Source organism: Ambystoma mexicanum, chromosome 7q (assembly GCF_040938575.1).
Source record: "Ambystoma mexicanum isolate Mex_15411 chromosome 7q, UKY_AmexF1_1, whole genome shotgun sequence".
Taxonomy (NCBI): Eukaryota; Metazoa; Chordata; class Amphibia; order Caudata; family Ambystomatidae; genus Ambystoma; species Ambystoma mexicanum.
In genome coordinates this window covers 997,412,956-997,433,159 of record NC_090941.1, presented here as the reverse complement: position 1 = coordinate 997,433,159, position 20,204 = coordinate 997,412,956, and the positions used below count along the sequence as shown (strand labels likewise).

General features: G+C 41.9%; 1 protein-coding gene across 4 annotated transcripts in view; it reads right to left on the bottom strand.

Annotated features, from left to right (window-relative positions):
• XRRA1 (X-ray radiation resistance associated 1) overlaps positions 1–20,204 on the bottom strand; it is a 624,270-nt gene that overhangs the window by 408,460 nt on the left and 195,606 nt on the right. For all 4 annotated transcript variants that reach the window (XM_069640151.1, XM_069640152.1, XM_069640154.1 and 1 more), the window contains one exon: positions 7,494–7,565. In XM_069640151.1, coding sequence (XP_069496252.1) covers positions 7,494–7,565 — 72 coding nt within the window. The remainder of the gene's footprint in view (positions 1–7,493; positions 7,566–20,204) is intronic.

The following is a 20,204-nucleotide window of genomic DNA, read 5'->3' as shown; positions in this document are numbered from 1 at the left end:
TCTGAGTGTATTAGCGCTGCTATGCACCGACGAAGTCAAGAGGCGAGCATTGTAGTTAATAGTTTAACATGGCAATTTAGCATGACTAAGGGTCTGTATGAATCGCATACATCAGCTGGTTTCCCAGGTTTGAGGATTGGGACCATCCATGATTCTTGCATCGTGTCTGGGAGTTCACCTGTTTCAAAGGTCTCCTCAAAGACCTTCAAAAGTGTCGGGGCTAGTGTGGTTTGGTATGTTTTATAAAACTCTGCCAGGAGACCATCGCCTCCTGGGGTCTTTCCTGAGGCAGATACGGTAATCGCTTCCTCCAGCTCTTGTTAGGTGAAGGGTTGGTCTAGAAGGCCACTGACTGCTAGTGAGGGGTGCAAGTTTGATGTGTATGAAGACCTCTGCTATGTCATTAGCTGGTATATGGGTACTGTGGCTGTATAGCGTGGCATAATAGGTGGCAAATATGACATTGATCGCAATTTGCGCTCTCCAAGGTTCCCCACATTCATCTCTAGAAGCGTAATCGGATATCTCTGGGATATTCCTTACGGTACAACCAAGCGAGCAGTTTCCCAGATTTGTCTCCTTCCGCATATATGCGTGCCGTGCTGGTGACATAGTCAAACTTTGATAATCTCTTCCAAATGGCTCGGCAGTCAGACCGAGCCTCTCCAAGGCCCCGCCCAGCAGATAGCATATATGGTTGTAGTGATTCCAGTTCCGTTACCTTGGCCTCAAGACCTCCAACTCTGCTCTTTACTGTTTGCGGACTCCACCAGCCCCTGCAATAACTTCACCCCTAGTGACCACTTTTAAGGTTTCCCAAACAGTCCCCCAACTTTTAACACTGCCGATGCTCTATTTCAAGAAGATGTCCAATTTGTCGTGGAGTTGTTCTCGAAAGGCTAGGTCTGACAAAGCGTCCGTGGGCATGTGCCACATCAGGACAGGGGTGTGCAGTATCTCACGATTCCACGTCACAATAAGCAGGGAGTGATCTGATATGTTACGACCCATATATTCTGCACCTGTGAATTCCTGTAAGTGTTAAATGCCCACAAAGATGTAGTTTAATCTAGTATGGACGTTATGCAGGAAGGAGTAATAAGAGTATTCTCTCAAATCTGGATGGATCTCATGCCAGATATCTGCTAAGGCTAGATCAATTAGGGCAGTATTAAGTGCAGTTGTGGCTGGGGAGGATCGCCACCTAAGTGGTATGGACCGGTCGCATTCCATGTCACGGACACAGTTAAAATCCCCGCCCCAGATAATGAAGGCATGTCTGTAGGGGTGTCATGCGAGCGCTTAATGTTTGGATGTGTGCTGGTATAGCATGGTTCGGGAAATAAGAATTGGCTATGACCAATTCCGTACCACCTAGATACCCTATGAGGATAACGTATCGGCCCTCCGTATCCCTTTTGCAATTTAGGAACTAAAATGGGAGCGAACCATTGACCCAAATAAGCACTCCTCTCGCATAGAGTATGGGGCCCCATGTACTGTGCCTCCCCAGCATTTCACTACTGTCTCCTGCTCCGTAACTGACAAACGGGTTTCTTGTAACAGGGCTATTGAGATCTTTTTACGCTCAATATACGATTTGACTATATTTCTGCGTATGTATGTGCCAAGGCCCCTCAAATTCCATGTCACAATCTTAATCTGCGCCATATTTTGAACATATTTTCTTGATTATCAAGCACTGGCATGCAGTGTCCCAGGGCACAACTGAATGTAGGAGTAGGACTAGCACTGTACATATTCCGCGTGTGATGCGTGTGCCGTCAGCCCTGTCATTACACAGTGACCAATATTGTGAGACCTTCAGCTTTCTACAGTTAATCGACCAGTGGGTAAAAGAAACCTCACATTGGTTGGGCAAATGAGATTGAATTTAAACAACCAACCCCGGAACATGGGGTAGCAACTACGCCCAACAGATGTAGTTTGTTCGGACCTACTGGTGCTTGCGTCCTCTAGCAGGCACAAGCTTGAAAGGTCAACAAGTGCCACTTGTCGAATGTCCTGATGGATTGGGGTGAATTCCATCAGAGCTCAGTAGGCTTGGTCACCAGCTCTGGCATAATAGCTGCAGTTTCAATGGCATCTTGTGCATGTCATTGTAGGCCGCTGTGCGGCTGTGGGTAGAGCCTCCAGTAAAGTTTGTGTCAGCATTATCAGTGCTCTCATTACCAGAGTGCAAACTCGACCTTTCATTTCCGGGCGTCTTGTTACGATGCGGTGCAGCAATGCTCCTCATCAGCTGCTTTCTTAGTGGCTCTGGTTCCCATTTCTTGTTGCGTAGGATCTTCGTATGTGTCTAAGTTGTTGTGCTCCATCCACGTTGACACTGCTAATGGGCTCTCGAAGAACCTCGACCTCCCTTCATGCATCACTTTGAGTCTCACTGGATACGTGAGCATATACCTAATCCCCTTTTTTCGCAGCCTGGCTTTAACTGAGATTGATCTATTTTGTTGCTGCAGCACCAAGGGGGTATAGTCTGGGCAGATGGTTACTTTCGAGTCACCTCGTTGTATCGCTCTGCCGTCCCTGGAGAACTGTAGGAGCACCTCCCAGTCCCTAAAGTTCAGTATTTTGGCTATTATGGCGAGGGCGTGATCCGGGTGTAGGTCTCTTTCGTAGAGATCGACGAGTCCTTTCAACAGCGAATCCCTGCGATAATTTGCATGAGCCGACCTCCTGCAGGAACAGATTTTCTATATAGGTCGTTGGGTCTCTGCCTTCTCTGTCTTCCGGTATGGCAAGAACTCTAACGTAATTTCTACAGGAGCGGCCCTCCGCATCTTCAGCTCTTTGTTCCAGGAAGAGGTTTTAGGATTCAAGGGTTTTCAGTCGGGTGGCGAGATCAGTGGTGATGGCAGTGGTGTCTTTCAAATGTTCTTCAGTGTTCGTGACTTGCTCTGCTAAGGACCGCACATCCTGGCGTAAGAGTTGCACATCTATTTTGACCTCATCTATTTTGTGTTCTAGGGAGGTTCTTAATGTCACAATTGCTGCAAGTACCTTGTCCTCCTGTGGGACTGCACGGGCTTCACTATCTGCTGCACTCATTCGACTCCCTTTCGAGGCCGGCGCCTGCGCCCTCCCAATTCCTGCAAAGGAGTCTGCATGCACCAAAATCGTAGTCGCTGAGTCGCATTTTTGACTTAAGCTGCACTCTGGCAGGACCTCACCAGGCCACTGTAAATCTATTGCGGTCCAAAGCTGCCACGCCGATGATTTGCACCCAAGTGTATTATTTCTCTCTAATCTCCAAGAAACAAAGTGACTCCACTTTGTTAGGAAAGACGCTTCACAGTTAGCCCCAATTAGGTTGCTAATACTTAGTCTACTACAGAATATATCAGAATGTTAATCAAAAGAAATTCAGAAAGTCGTAAGTTTCATAGCAGGAAATGTTTAATGCACATTCCTGAAGTGTCTACTAGTAAAGTTTGTCTTCGTAAATCACACAATGAGTGTTCATCTAAGATTGCCCATAATACTCTGGTGCCAATGCATTTCGGATAAAACCTTCATCAGGGCGGTATTATAGCAAAAAATGATATCACATGACTGTTATTGTAACAACCTTCATAGAATGCATCACAATACACATAGCAGTCATTATCAAAAATATTTACAAAAGCACATACCGATCCGTGAACACTCATTGTGTGGGGCTAACTGTGAAGCGTCTTTCCTAACAAAGTGGAGTCACTTTGTTTCTTGGAGATTATGTGTTTGAATAGGTCCTAGTGCTACAGGAGCGTTTATGGATTGGCAGCTCCAGGCGAAAATATTTTAAAATACACTTCTGTATTTTTTCATCATTTTATGCAATCACTTAAAGACTAAATTTACAAGTGGTGCCCTCCTCTCTCTTTTCATTTTTTCTTTCTCTGTAATGCCACCCCTTAGCCGATGGCACAATAAAGGTGTCCCACCGGATCTCGTGTGTGTTGATTGATTGCATGGCATACAGGGCGCGCAGGTTTAGTAGGTCTCGGGGTCAACCCAAGCACTTTGGGGCCCACCGGTGCCTCAGTCCAGGCAAGGTCCTGTTGTGTCGTCATGAGGTCCACCAGTTACTGCCCTGGTCTGTCCACTACCAGTTGCAGAAAGGTGCTTGTGACAAAAAAAATTCTTCTGTTCCGTAGCACCAAGCAAGAGTGGCACCCGCACTGTTGGTTCCCCTCAAGTAGTCCAAATTGAGGGAAGGCTTCACAGACACACCACACAGAAGTGTTATGTTTTCAACCAAGTGCCAGGCGCCAGTGCTACAAGGCAGTGTCTGGTGTGCGGTCGTATATATCTACAAGGGAGGGTGGCGCAGCTGCTTGCCGGATCCTTAGTAGGCCCTTGGCTCCGTTGATCTATGGCAATCTGCAGTCGCCACAAGGAGTGCAGAGATATGATAGGGGGGGGCAAAAAGCCCGGCCATGCGTACCGATGAAGGGCGCAGGCACCATGCGGGGAAGGGGGGGGAGTCTCATCTCTGTGGTTATGGCCGCCAATCCACTCTTCCGTGCGTCTGCTCAAGGGCGCCTCTACCAGCCACCTCCCACACTCCTGTCACTCTTCCGGGATCAGTACCGTGCCCTTGCTACCCCGCACGGTGCAGCCGCCAACCACGGGAGGGGCAGGCGAGCCCCGGACCGAGCCCGGTTGTGGGGGTGTGCTCTTCCTCTGCACAGGGGGGGACAACTGCATGCCAGCCGGTTGCCGCCAACAGCACCAACCCAGTCACCGACCTGCCAAGTGCCCGCTTCCCAGCACAGCTCCACAGTCCTCACAGGGTATTTCCAGGATCCTGCCTGTATCAAACTTCCACATAAATGGGGGCACTGGCTATCAACTGCTCTGTTGTGTTCCATAGGTCAGTGGGATCCGGTTGTCGGGTGCCCGCGCAGGTTCACTGCAATGCGCCTCCCATTAGGAACACCGTCTCCCTCGATGCTCCGGTGCGGGCAAATCAGCCGTTTCCCTCCTCTCCGCAATCGCACAGCAGCGCCATTCACGCTGGCAGTTGTACCTCACATTAGCTCTCGAGCAGCGTCTGGGACCCATGCGCCGTCTCAGGTGAGCCGCCGAGCAGCTCTTCTCGCAGGGGTGGACCCCACTGCTGCCGGGGGCGCAACCGCACCAGACCTCAAACTTCTGCCGGGTATGAAAGGGGTCAGCACCGTTGTCAGCCCCTCGGTCATACGCCGCCCAGTCACTAATATCGCACTCTTGCCCTGCTATTTCGTAACTTGGTTTCATTCAAGTCGGGCTGCGTGTACCAGCCGCCATTTTATTTTCATTCGTGCTGTGTGCAGGTCCAGATCTCCGTCGCTTCTATTATGCCTCAGCCAAAAAGTAAGCACACTCAGCATGAACCAGTTCTTGTCAGCTGAGGTTACCGATTGTATGCCTCAATAAGAGGGAGAAGTAAAAGTTGTAAAAACGTTGTATTCCAGGATCTTTTGTCGGATGAATGCCAGAGCTCAGCTCAAACACAGCATTACAGCATGAGCTCTAGGCCACGACCCAATCCTTTGCTTTTTTAATGATTCACATAAGGAATTCCTTATTCCTGTACAACTGTCATTGAACCAACCCTTGTTTTTGCCTTACTTTCTTCTAAATAATGCTCTTGGAGAACATTCGGGCAATGGCTTTCGTTGTGTGCTTATAGGTAGTAATCAATGTTCTAAGGTCAAAATCCCCAGTGACACTACCCAAGAGAGAGGGGGATTATACCCTGTAAAACTTCCACTGCTAGCATTTCCTCATGAAGGGCATTCCAGCGTATCTTTCTGAAGTAAGATTTCCATCCAGGTAAAAGTTATTATTGTGAGAATCGATCCTACCGAGACAAAATAAGAGCTTCAAAGTTTTGTGACCACTCTTAGCATATAATAAAACACATATCTGCAATAAGCGAGCAGTGTTGAACATATATTATTAAGTAGTCAACTATAGAGCCTCATTTACGTTCCTTAAAGGGCCTTCCTTTCAACATGACAGACATTTCCCTAAAATATCAGGTTAAGAATAAATTACATGAAAAAACCTTAAAGAAATAGAAGCGGATCTAACAATGTTCATTTTTCAAGCGTAAAATACACACAGGACTTGAGGAACTGGGCCTTGGTCAAGTTATGAAGTAAATGTAATTCAAAATGTAAAAATTACATTAATTTGCATGATTAAAACTTCATAAATGTTACATTTCTTTAAGGTAAAATGCTGACTATTCATTGCACCGTTGACACTGTGCTGAGAAAGAGGGAGAAGCCCTGGGCTCCTCCCGCCACCCCTTCCCCTCCGCTTTCAACTGGCTTGCGTGCATGGGAGGAATGAACCTCCTAGGAGTCGTAGACGAGAAGCAGAGGAGCGCATGTCACAACCGATGACTGCTGGGTTTTATTGGAGGGTTATTGTATACTTTAGTTTTACTTTACTTTATTTATTTATATGGCGCAACCATGGACCCTTAGGCATTAGGGCGCGGACAAGAACAAATGGAACATTAAACAAAAAAGCCAATGTCAGGCAGGCAGAACCCGATCAAGAATTGAGGGTCAGAGCAAACATCAGGAGACAGAATTAAGAGAACAACCAGGTTTCAGTTTTCTCTTGAAAATATTCAGGGAGACCAAACCCTGCAATTCTAAGGGGAGCAAATTCCAGGCCTTCGGGGCCACGGAGAAGAAAGCTCCATTTTCAACCTTAGTTCTTCTACATCTGGGAGAAACCAAAAGGTTCTGATTATTGGACCTAAGGGTTCTGCTATTAACCTTACTATAAAACTAATAAAAACGGTTTTTAAAAAAAAACCTTACTAATAATAAGGTCTTGCAAATACCCGGGCATGAGACCAAATCTACATTTAAACGTAATGACCATGAGTCGAAAGCGAATTTGCGCTTCCACCAGGAGCCAGTGCAGTGAGCGTTTAGCCGCTGAAACGTGGTCACGGCGTGAAAGACCAACGACCACACGAACCGCTCAGTTCTGGAGCACTTGGATTCTATTAGTATCTACTTTACAGAGGCCCGCCAAGATACTGCTACAATAAACTATTTCAGCACAGATAATTGCTCTTGCTATAGTTGCAGCATTTTCTTGCAAAATGAAGGGTCTAAGGTGCGCCAACAGCTTCACATAGTAAACAGCTGCAGAAGCAAGACTGCCAACATAGGCCTTCATGTTCAATACATAGAAGAGAACAAAAGGTAAGCCTACCATGTTTGTGAATTCCTCCATGCCATGATTACTAAAGGCACCCCAAAGATAAATAAGGCATCGTCTTTACACTCTTGTTTAATGCAATGACATTCCTTGTTGAGTGGATGGCAGCAACTCACCTGTACTGTGAAATACAAGACACATAAAACAATGCCAAATCTCAAGAAAGATCTGTAATCTACAGCAGCCATCTCAATGTTTATAGGTAGCTAAAATGGATTACTATGTGAACCAGATTAGGTCTCCATACTTACTGAAGTCAAATGTTTGTCGCTCACATCCACGGAACACAGGTCTGATGGGCTCTCAACATAGTGTGACTTGAGCTAGAATGTAAACAAATGAGTAATTAACTTTGCTCATCCGAATAAAATGTGTTTGATTGCAGACATAATTAAAAATATAATAACCTTTACAAATAGGATCCCTCATTATAACTCTGAATTTAAATATAAAAATAACTATCATTCATCCTTCATGAACATGTACCTGCTATCGCTTGAATTTTGTTTTAAGAGCCATCACAGCCGCGGGATGAAGAGAGGACACAAAGCCAAGTACTAAGGTTCAAGGATTTGTTAACAAACACAAAAAACGAAGACTGAGGTTACGTTGAAGGAATTCAACAGAACATAAATAAATCCGGCATTTCTCCAGGACCCCAGTCCTAAATCCTTGACTCGCTTGCTTAGGCTCCGCCTTCCTGGTGAGAAAAGTGTCTCGTAGGGGGTCATTACGAGATGGGTGGTAAGGGATTACCAGCACTGGTAAGGAGACCGCTGCCGGTAATCCCTTACCGCCCAATTCCGAGGACCCTTAGCGGGAACCGTAAGGAACGTGTGGTCTTACCACACGTCCCTTACGGGTCCCGCTAAGGGACCAGGGTGCTAATAACGGGCTTGCTAGTCGCGAGCCCTTTATTAGAGCCCTCCCCATTCCCATTGAGACCTATGGGGGCTCAAATGGGAATGGGGAATGGTTTGTTCAATGGGGACTTACCAGTCCCTACAGGGTTGGAATGGACCGGTAAATCCCCATTGAAAAATACCAAAGTCGGACACGGTATGGGAGGCAGCCATGGTGCTAAAAGCACCATGGCTACCGCCCATCTCCTAATGACCCCCATAGTCTTTTGGGCTAGTGCCCCACACTTCTTTCCTAATTCAATTAAGTCGTTCTTGTGAGGATGCTTTTAATCTACATCTCATCCTAGAAACCTTAGGACCACCACCCCTAGTGTCTTGGGTCATCAGAGACTGTCAGGCATTGGACTCTGGAAGATCTTTTTCCAAGGTCATATAGGGCGCATGGCTATCAGGCAATCTCCTTCTTGGCAGTCAATGACCACACTAGGCACAGCTCCTCCGCCAGACAAGGTGTTTCTCCAGACACGTGTGCCCCAACCTGCCCAGTCTCTTGTTGTTCCTCTCTTTGGGTGCTCCTTCTTCCTTATCTCTTTCCCACTACTTGTCATGGGACTTCTCCTCCTTTCTCCTCCATCCCCTCTCTCGCTGGATTTTCCACTTTACTCTGCTCCCCACTAGCCCCATCTTCCCCCTTCCTGGTCTCCCCTTAAAGCTTCCCTTTTCTCTCCTTAGTCTTCTCATTATAACTGTTTACCACCACTAGTATTTCCTCTTCTCTCTTTCTCTTTAATATTCCCCCTCTCCTACTTGCTGCTCCTCATGCTCTTCTTCACCTCCTCTCCTTATTCTATTCTTGATGTGGTTTCCTCCCCATTACTGCTTTTCCCTCTCCCTCTTGTACCATATCGTCCTCCCGCTTACTGCTTCTCGCTTCCTCCACCGAGGCTCCCTCCTCTCTACACATTTCCTCTTGGGTACACTGCAACTCACTAATCTTCACCTCGCACCTTCACCTGCTGGCTCCAACATCTCCCTGTATCAAATTTTCCTATTTATACTTTGCAAGCCTTATCCACTGTATTATTATTTGTAAATTGGTGTCAGAATACTGAAGTAGTGGGATCCTGCAGGAGTGAAGCTGGCCCACCTAGCCCCCAAAGCCTGCCTGCTCAACAATCCTGCTTCTTTAAAACTATTGGCCAGGCAAACCCAAGGGGAAAGGGGAATGGATAAAACAACAAAAGACAAGAACTCCCACTGCAGGTACTTCAGAACGTCTTCCTGGAAGGTTTTGGCTCAGATGGGATGTTCCTAAAAGGAAAATACAACTTTAAATGAATCTGTTCTTTTAATATCTTTCTGACTACACTTTGTTATATTATACTTTCTCCTAAATAAATATTACCTGTTGCCTAAGCTTGATTTGCCAATAGGCTGCTTCAGAGAGGTATATTTATATATTGCTGTGTGGCTGACTGTAGCTACTCATAGAACTTTCTTCTCTTTTTGTCTTTCTGCACTCTTGTTCTCTTTATTTTCTTGAATTGAATTCCTTAAAGAAAAAAAAATCATACCCAAAAATATTGTTGTCACTATTATCTATGTAAATCTACTCAGGCTGTAATTACAGAATAATGATATATGTAATGTTCATTACCTTTTGTAATTCAGATGACTCTTAATAAAATGACTGAAATATTTAAAGTTCCAACAAAAACAAAATAGTGTTCAGCGTACATCTAAAACTGCCTCTTCCTGAGAATGTCTCTTTCTATTAAACACTCCAAAAACAAATCGCTGCTCGCTCGAACTTCAAAGGCTGTCTATTCTTGTTTTCTTCCGTTAGACTTACAACGAAGAAATTGAAGAGAAAACAATTGACTTTTAAAATGGCCGCAACGCACGCGCGAAGTCGCTGGGTCCTTTCTTCTAACCGCGCATGGAAATCTTCAAGAGAACGCGACGCTCTCTCACCAACCGAACGAATAATAAAACTAAGGTTAATTCGTTACCCGAACTATGTTAAAAGTTAAATACGCGACGAATACAGTCCGCGCGCCCGATTAGTAATAATAGTTAATTTACTCTTAAATAAAAAAAAAATAATTCTTAATAGAATTTTTTATGAACAATTATATACATTTGAAAAAATAAACGAATGTATATTATTTTTCCAAGTCTTTCTCTACAACTTCAGTTCAAAAAATAAAGTCTTCAATTAAAATACTGAAATCCACTTAGCTTATCAGTTTTTTCTAAGACTTGACTCTTCATAAGTTCAGCAGCTGACTGGAATTGGATTTCTTCAACTGCAGACGATCCATCCGTTATCTAACAACTAATACTAAGATATCTTGGGGAATTAAACGAATAGATACCAATATCCTTTAAAAATGGAAACTTTAATAAGAATTACTCAGGAGCTAATACATTTATGACCTACTCAGCTACAAACTTTAATGAAAGGCAGTTGAAAATTGCCATGAACATTCTAAATGACATCACAATACTGTATGTTGTAAGCTAAACCAATCACTACTGCAAAAGTGTTCCACCATCTTGGCTTGGGGGCTTTTCATCTTCCTAAATGAAAGTTAGTTGAGGGACAATAGAATAATGTAAAAAGGAAATTTCCTGTTCTCTAAACAGAATTTATTTAGTATTTCAACCACACTCTCTCTCTAACTTTTCTGGAAAGATATTTGAAACTCCCTATTCTCTTAGGAATCTTATCAATGTGAGGTACCAAATGTGAAAACCTGACAGTACCCCCCCGTAAAGCCCTGTCCCAGGGCCAGGTTTAAAAGGTTGTAAATGGTGAAACTTTTTTATTAATCCAGAAGCATGAACATCCTCACTTTTAACCCAAGATCTCTCTTCAGGACCGTACCCCTTCCAATCCACTAAATATTGCAAATGTCCTCGAACCATTCTAGAATCCAAAATAGCTTGAACTTCATATTCAGAATCATCATCAGAACATACTGGACCAGATGTTCCCAATAATCTAGTGTCATTTCTACATGGTTTCAATAATTTAACATGAAATGTAGGATGTATCTTCATGCTAGATGGCAACTTCAATTTCACGGTAACTGGGGAAAATACTGTTTCCACTTCAAATGGTCCAATAAAACGGGGACTAAATTTGTTCTTTCCTTTCAAAGCTACATTTTTTGTGGATAACCATACTTTATCTCCTTCTTGATATTTAGGAGCCTCCCTACGTTTCTTTTCAGCAAATTTTTTATAACTCAATTTGCTTACTTTCAAAGCTCGAATTGCCTTTTCCAAATTTTGTCCCATAGTTCTTAATCTACTTTCCACATCAGGAACCTCCACTTCCTCTAGAACTACTCCCCTCAAAAAACGTGGATAAAATCCCTGGTTCACAAAAAACAGTGACAGAGGTTGATTCTTTCACTGTATTGTTATAACAAAATTCTGCCAACCACAACAACTCCACCCAACTGTGATCAGAACTTAAATAGCAACGAATGTATTTTTCTAATTCCTGTTTTACCCTTTCTGTTTGGCCATTTCCCTCGGGATGATAACTAGTTGTCAGATTAATTTCAATTCCCAATTCCTTACAGAATGCCTTCCAGAATTTAGAAACAAACTGTGTGCCTCGATCAGAAATCACTTGACATGGTAAGCCGTGAAGTTGTGAAAAAAGGCTTGCGCTAAAGACGTAGCTGTAGCCGCTCCCTTAATGGGAATAAAATGTCCTGCTTTGGAAAAAATATCTACTACCACCAAAATTGTAGAATATCCCTTGTCAGATGGTAACTCAACAATGTAATCCATTGATATTGTGTGCCACGGACGAGGTGGAATGGGTAGAGGAACTAATAATCCAGCAGCCTTTTGATGGTCTGATTTTGCTCTGCTACAAACTTCACCTGTTCTAACATAGTTTTCAGTGTCTTCACGCATTTTCTCCCACCAAAACTCTCTTCGAAGAAGTTCCAAGGTTTTCTTAACTCCAGGATGACCAGCTAATGGTGAATCATGGCAATTCTTCAGCGCCTCTTCCTGTAATTCTTCAGAAGGAAGATACAACTTTGTGTCTACATAAGGCAATCCTTCTCCAATATTTCGCACAGGATCTCCAGCTTCCCATTTTTCCAATTCTTCTTTAGATAATAAACAATGAATTTGTTCTCGAAAATCTACTTCTTTATGCACTTCACCCACCACAAAATTCTTCTCCGACAAGAGTGACACTGGAATACAATCATCAGCCTTCAAACTTCCTGGGAAACATCGAGATAAGGCATCAGCCTTTCCATTCAATCGTCCAGGCTTGAATGTTATTACAAAATCAAATTCTGCAAAGAACAGCGACCAACGTAGTTGTCTTGATGTTAAAGTCTTGGCGGAACGAAGAAAAGTCAAATTTCTGTGATCAGTTAAAACTGTAACTCGATGGCGTGCACCCAACAGATAATGTCGCCATTCTTCAAACGCCGACTTAATGGCTAAAAGTTCCCTGTCTGTAATAGTATAATTCCTCTCAGCCGATGTAAATTTCTTTGAAAAGAATGCTACTGGATGAATCTGTCCAGTTTTTGTATGGCGTTGCGATAACACTGCTCCCATGGCACAGTCTGAAGCATCTGCTTCCACAAAAAAGGTTGATCAACATCCGGGTGTAACAAAATTGGTCCAGAACAAAATTTCGCTTTAAGAAATTTAAAGGCATTTTCTGCTTCCTCACTCCATACAAATTTCGTTCCTTTTTTCAACAAGTTAGTAATAGGAGAAACCACTTGTGAAAGGTTTTGAATAAATCGACGATAAAAGTTTGCAAATCCAATAAAACTTTGAATATCTTTGACTGAACCTGGTTGTGGCCAATCTTTTACTGCTTTTACTTTACTCGAGTCCATCTCTAGACCTTCCGACGATAACACAAAGCCTAAAAATTCCACACAATTAGTGTGAAACTGACTCTTTTCCAGTTTTGCAAAGAGGTGATTCTCGCGTAACTTCATTAAAACCTTCTTAACATGTTCCAAATGTTCTTCTTCTTCTTTTGAGAAAATTAAAATGTCGTCAATGTAAACCACTACAAATACATCCAAGTATTCACGAAGGACTTGATTTATAAAAAAAAAACTGAAAGGCCGCTGGTGCGTTACACAGACCAAAAGGCATCACCTGATACTCAAAAAGTCCATAACGAGTTCTAAAGGCAGTCTTCCATTCGTCTCCTTCGCGAACACGAACCAAATGATAGGCTCCTCGTAGATCCAATTTTGTGAAAATTTTAGCTCCTTGAATCCTATCCAACATTACTGATGTTAGAGGTAATGGATAGCGATTTTTTATAGTTATTTTATTCAGAGCTCTGTAGTCTATGCAAGTTCTCAGAGTCTTGTCTTTCTTTGGTACAAAGAATAACGGTGAGGCTGCTGTTGATAGCGAATCTCTAATAAAGCCTTTAGCAAGATTTTCCTCTAAATATACTTTTAAAAATTCATTTTCTTTCTCAGTAAGGGCTTACATTCTTCCAAAAGGAATTGGTGCTCCAAATTCAAGATCTATTTTGCAATCGAATTCTCTATGAGGTGGTAATTCATTAGCTTCTTTTTTATCAAAAACATCTTGAAATTCCTTATAACACTCAGGTAAAACCCCAGCTACTGCCCCCACTATATGCTCTTTCACTAATCCTGCAGCTAAACAAGCCCCAATAGATTTAGAAATTTCTCCCCGATCTTTTTCCGTCAATTTTATCAAACATTGTTCTATACAAAAACCCGATTTGAACTCTACTGTTCTTTTGGCCCAATCAATCAGAGAATTATGTAAGGAAAGCCATGGCAGGAAAGCCATGGCATGCCTAATATAATCTGTAACTGTGGTGCATCAATTAGTTCAAATTCAATTTCCTCACAATGCTCTTCCCCAATTTTCATCTCCAATTTAGCAGTCATTTGAGTTATCAACCCAGGGGTAAGTGGTGACCCGTCTACAGCTCGTACTTGTTCAGGTATTCCCTTTTTGACTAGTGGAATTTCCAATCTCCTAGCCAGACCTATATCAAAAAAATTTCCTGTTGCCCCAGAATCAATCACACATGGTCCACCACATCTTGGCTTACCTTCCCATTTAAAGGATACGTTTAAAGTGATGTAAGGAACTGCAGTCTGAACTGTATTCGCCACCTGTTGACCCTTTCCTGGAAATGGGGGAAATCGCTTTGGGGCACGTGGACATTTCCCTACAAAGTGAGTATTATCACCACAATACAAACACACATTTTCTTTTCTTCTTCTGTCTTTTTCTTCCTTAGTCAAGGGAGCTCTAACTGAGTTTAATGTATCATTCCGCATTGAACCCTTACCCTCTTTAATAACCTGTTCTGTTCTGGGACGTACACTGTTGAACCAAACCTTATTCTCAGAAAAATTTCTGCGCTTTTCCAATCTCCTCTCACTCAATCTTATGTCCAATTGCACGACCAAATTTATCAGATCTTCACTTGAAGTAGGTCTCTCTACAATATTTGATAGAGCATCTTTCAACTCATCACGCAGACCCCTATAAAATATAGAAGCTCTTTTTTCTTCCGGCCAACCACTTTCTAACACTAATCCTCTGAACTGAGTGATGTAAGAAATTAACTCACGATTCCCTTGACGTAACTCTAAAAGTTCTCCATCCACACACTGAGAATGAGTTCTTCTATCAAACATCTTTCCAAAAACCTTCTTAAAATCCAACCAATTGTGTAACTCTTCTGCCCCTCTCTCTACATAAGGCACCGACCACGCTGCTGCTTCTCCCGTGAGATAAGAGATTAAAAATGCTACTCGGGAAGTTTCTATAGGGAACGCCTCTGGTCTGCACATATAGTGTAATTCACATTGCATAATAAACGATTTGAATTTTCTGAAATCCCTTCCAAATCTTTCTGGGGGAGCTAATGGTGTAGAAACTATTGTTCCTCCTGAAAAAAAAAATTCCCCACTTCTCTTCTCTTTAACTACTCTAGATTCTTTGATTTCAACTCCTTCTGGGTATAAGATGGGTGGTTCTCTCTCTATTCCAAAGCTCAAACCTGAAGCTCCTGCCAAATCCTGTTTTCTCACTTTACTATTCAGCTCCTCCACCTTAATTCCCAGGGACAATGTCTCCTTTCTAGTCTCCTTTAATTCTGTCCTTAATTCTAGTAATATCTTTTCCAAAGTTACCAAACTCAACCCTGACTCTGGGTCCATTTTCACTCAGACAGGATCTATTTCGTGGGCCTTTCATTCTGTCAGAATACTGAAGTAGTGGGATCCTGCAGGAGTGAAGCTGGCCCACCTAGCCCCCAAAGCATGCCTGCTCAACAAACCTGCTTCTTTAAAACTATTGGCCAGGCAAACCCAAGGGGAAAGGGGAATGGATAAAACAACAAAAGACAAGAACTCCCACTGCAGGTACTTCAGAACGTCTTCCTGGAAGGTTTTGGCTCAGATGGGATGTTCCTAAAAGGAAAATACAACTTTAAATGAATCTGTTCTTTTAATATCTTTCTGACTACAGTTTGTTATATTATACTTTCTCCTAAATAAATATTACCTGTTGCCTAAGCTTGATTTGCCAATAGGCTGCTTCAGAGAGGTATATTTATATATTGCTGTGTGGCTGACTGTAGCTACTCATAGAACTTTCTTCTCTTTTTGTCTTTCTGCACTCTTGTTCTCTTTATTTTCTTGAATTGAATTCCTTAAAGAAAAAAAAATCATACCCAAAAATATTGTTGTCACTATTATCTATGTAAATCTACTCAGGCTGTAATTATAGAATAATGATATATGTAATGTTCATTACCTTTTGTAATTCAGATGACTCTTAATAAAAAGACTGAAAAATGTAAAGTTCCAACAATAAAAATAGTGTTCAGCGTACATCTAAAACTGCCTCTTCCTGAGAATGTCTCTTTCCATTAAACACTCCAAAAAAATCGCTGCTCGCTCGAACTTCAAAGGCTGTCTATTCTTGTTTTCTTCCGTTAGACTTACAACGAAGAAAATGAAGAGAAAACAATTGACTTTTAAAATGGCCGCGACGCACGCGCGACGTCACTGGGTCCTTTCTTCTAACCACGCATGGAAATCTTCAAGAGAACGCGACGCTCTCTCGCCAACCGAACGAATAATAAAACTAAGGTTAATTCGTTACCCGAACTATGTTAAAAGTTAAATACGCGGCGAATACAGTCCGCGCGCCTGATTAGTAATAATAGTTAATTTACTCTTAAATAAAAAAATAATTCTTAATAGAATTTTTTATGAACAATTATATACATTTGAAAAAATAAACAAATGTATATTATTTTTCCAAGTCTTTCTCTACAACTTCAGTTAAAAAAATAAAGTCTTCAATTAAAATACTGAAATCCACTTAGCTTATCAGTTTTTTCTAAGACTTGACTCTTCATAAATTCAGCAGCTGACTGGAACTGGATTTCTTCAACTGCAGACGATCCATCCGTTATCTAACAACTAATACTAAGATATCTTGGGGAATTAAACGAATAGATACCAATATCCTTTAAAAATGGAAACTTTAATAAGAATTACTCTGGAGCTAATAAATGTATGACCTACTCAGCTATGAACTTTAATGAAAGGCAGCTGAAAATTGCCATGAACATTCTAAATGACATCACAATACTGTATGTTGTAAGCTAAACCAATCACTACTGCAAAAGTGTTCCACCATCTTGGCTTGGGGGCTTTTCATCTTCCTAAATGAAAGTTAGTTAAGGGACAATAGAATAATGTAAAAAGGAAATTTCCTGTTCTCTAAACAGAATTGATTTAGTATTTCAACCACACTCTCTCTCTAACTTTTCTGGAAAGATATTTGAAACTCCCTATTCTCTTAGGAATCTGTAGCATCTACAATATGGATGGTTGCTGCCTGATCTCTACGGGACATGCCTGACTATACCATGGCATGGAGAGATCAGAACATTAGCAAGCAAGTCACCGGAGTTCCAGAACGAAGGACGGGAATTGAATCACAACCGTCCAGCTCTTGGTGCTGCAAGTTGTCTCCCTCCTCTTATGTATATTTAATCCAAGTTTATGGTTACAATAAACATATTTATTTACATTACATTGCCTTGCCCAATTCACTTATCACTCTTATTGCGGTCCACTTCAAATGGCGACGAGGATGGCTCAGTGATGTCAACGGAGCTGCTCCGTTCTTGCCCGAGCGTAGCAGCGGCTCCGTCGTCGAGTTCCTGAAGGTGACGCTTACTTCAAACTATCTTTAAAGTCTCTTGCAGTGCTGTAACCAGCTGTTCATCAAATAGAGCGACCATGATGGTGTGAGAGGGCTGTGTGTTACACGCCGAGGACTCACAAATCACAGCGATTCTCGCGCATGCGTGAAGGCAGCGAAGGGAGAAGGAACCCTTAAAGGGGCAGTACATCTATTTCTCCAGTGCAAGTTTCTGTTTCTTTTACGTAGTGAAAATGCTGAAACGTTGTTGAAATAAGGCAAGGAATATCACAACTGGAGAATTATCCTCTGAAATATGTTAAGGATCCATTCCTTTATGGGATGCAAATAAAAAAAAAAAAAAAAAGGGGGTATTTGGCTAATTACCCTATTAAAAGTAAACACATACGTATTTACAAGGATCTTGCAGGAAATTCCGGTGCATCGCACCTGCATGGACATTACAATACTCAAGCATAGTCGGATTTGCACAATTATGCATTGTATGGAGTCTTAATTGAATCATATATACGATATTAAATAAACATAACTGATCATGGCATTTAGTAGTGTGCCTCCACCTGCTTTCTTTATGCCTAGCACTGATGAACCTGCGTTGCCCTGGAAGAGGTGGATAAAGTCCTTTGAACACTATGCAGGAGTAATTTGTGGTCCTAATTGTAGCGCAGAGAAGAGGAAGTCACTACTCTTGCACTGTTTAGGTCCTGTTGGACAAGAAAAATATGAAACACTTCCAGAATTAACAGATGAGGAGAGTGTTGATCTAAATGATTATCAGAGAGCTGTGAAAAAAATAGACAAACATTTTGAAAAGAAAGTGAGCATAATTTTGGAACGTTATAAGTTTGGCAAACGCACACAAGAGGAGGGAGAAAGTGTGGAGAAGTTTGTCACTGCATTAAGGAAATTGTCGAAGTCATGCAATTTCAATGAGCAGCTGGATGAGAGACTCAGAGACCAATTTATGCTAGAGTGTCGCAGTAGCAAAGTGAGGGAAAGGTTGTGGTCGGAAAGTGATCCTTCCCTCGACACTGTTCTCCGAGTGGCAAAAGAAGTAGAACACACGGAAGAGTGTGTCAAAGAATTGGAGAACAAGATGAAACAAGTAAAAATAGGAAGCGGCATTAGTAAAATGCATGATGCACCTGATGAGGAATCAGTTGCTATGATCAAGGATAATACCTTTAAGAAGAGATATGTCACCAAACAACAATGCAATATGTTGAGAACAGATAAAAAATTAAACAAATATGATCAAAAAAGTTTATCATATGAAGCCTCTAAAAAAAGACAGTTCAGAGAATCCATTAAGGAAACTGGAAAAAAACGCCCAGGAAGGTGTTACAGGTGTGGCAACGTGAATCATTGGGCTGATGATCCAGATTGTCCAGCATTAAAAATCATTTGCAGTAAGTGCAAAGGGAAGGGGCACTTCTCTAAATGTTGCAGATCACGTGATGACGCCATGAATTGGATAGGAGATAATTCTGATAATGATAGCAGTGAGAAGGAAAGTCAAGAGGATTGCGTGTGTACCATTACCGATGATGATGATGAAGAAGTGTTGGAAAGTCCCAGAGCTATGGTGTCCATTGATGGTAATGAAGTATGCATGATGATTGATACCGGTGCAAAATATACACTCTTACCGAGGCAATTGTGGAACAAGAATAAACATGAATATTTACATGAAACGGATATCAATCCTAGAGCTTATGGAGGTGTGAAGATTAATGTTATCGGTTGGCATTGGGGAAAATTGAAATTTAAGAACAGGATTGCCAAAGGCAAGATATATATCACTGGTGAAGGGAAAACGGCTCTACTCAGCTGGACTCACCAGAGCAAATTACGAGTGAAAGTGGATTCCACCAGCGAGGAAACTGTTTTGTCTATAAGCAGTGCTAATTCTGAATTGATCAATGACAATGATGTTATACGCAAGGCTGGTTTGATACAGGTATTTCGAGACAAGATAGGATGTCTCCAAGGATATACCCATCAGATATTACTCAAACCAGACAAGAAACCTGTAGCCCAAAGATTAAGAAGCATTCCTTTAGCTGTAAGAGAAGAAGTCAGTAAGGAGATAAAGAAGATGGAAGAAGATGGAATCATAGAAAGTATTGATGCCAGTGAATGGGTTTCCCCACTAGTCATTATAAAAAAGAAATCAGGAAAACTTAGAATTTGTGTTGACCTGCGTGAGTTGAATAAATGCGTCATACCTGATCGCCATCCTTTACCAAATATACAGGAAATTGTTTCTACAATTGGGCCTTCTAAAATATTTTCAACGTTAGATCTATCCTCCGCTTACCATCAGATTAAACTACACAGAAGTTCAAGGAAACTTACTGCTTTCATAACACCTGACGGGTTGTATCAGTTTAAAAGAATGCCTTTTGGATTGGTGTCGGCAGCGTCAGTTTTCCAAAAGGTCATGTATAGCATGTTCAAGAATACTAAAGGAGTGATTTGTTTTCAAGACGATATATTGATTCATGCCGATACTCAACAACTACATGACAAGAGGTTACTACATGTATGTAAAAAATTATGCGATGCAGGAATGACATTAAGCAAAGACAAATGTAAGATAAATTGCACAGAAATTGAATATTTGGGACATAAAATTACAGCAGAAGGGATTCTTCCAAAACCGCAATTGGTCAATACTATTTTGGGGATGCCGAGTCCGAATAACAAAGATGAGATTCGCACATTCATTGGCATGGCTGAGTATTACTCAAAATTTGTCAAGGATTTTGCCATCCACACTGTCCCTTTAAGAGAAGCACTTAAGAGGAAAATGTTTGAATGGAACATGGAATGTGAAAGTGA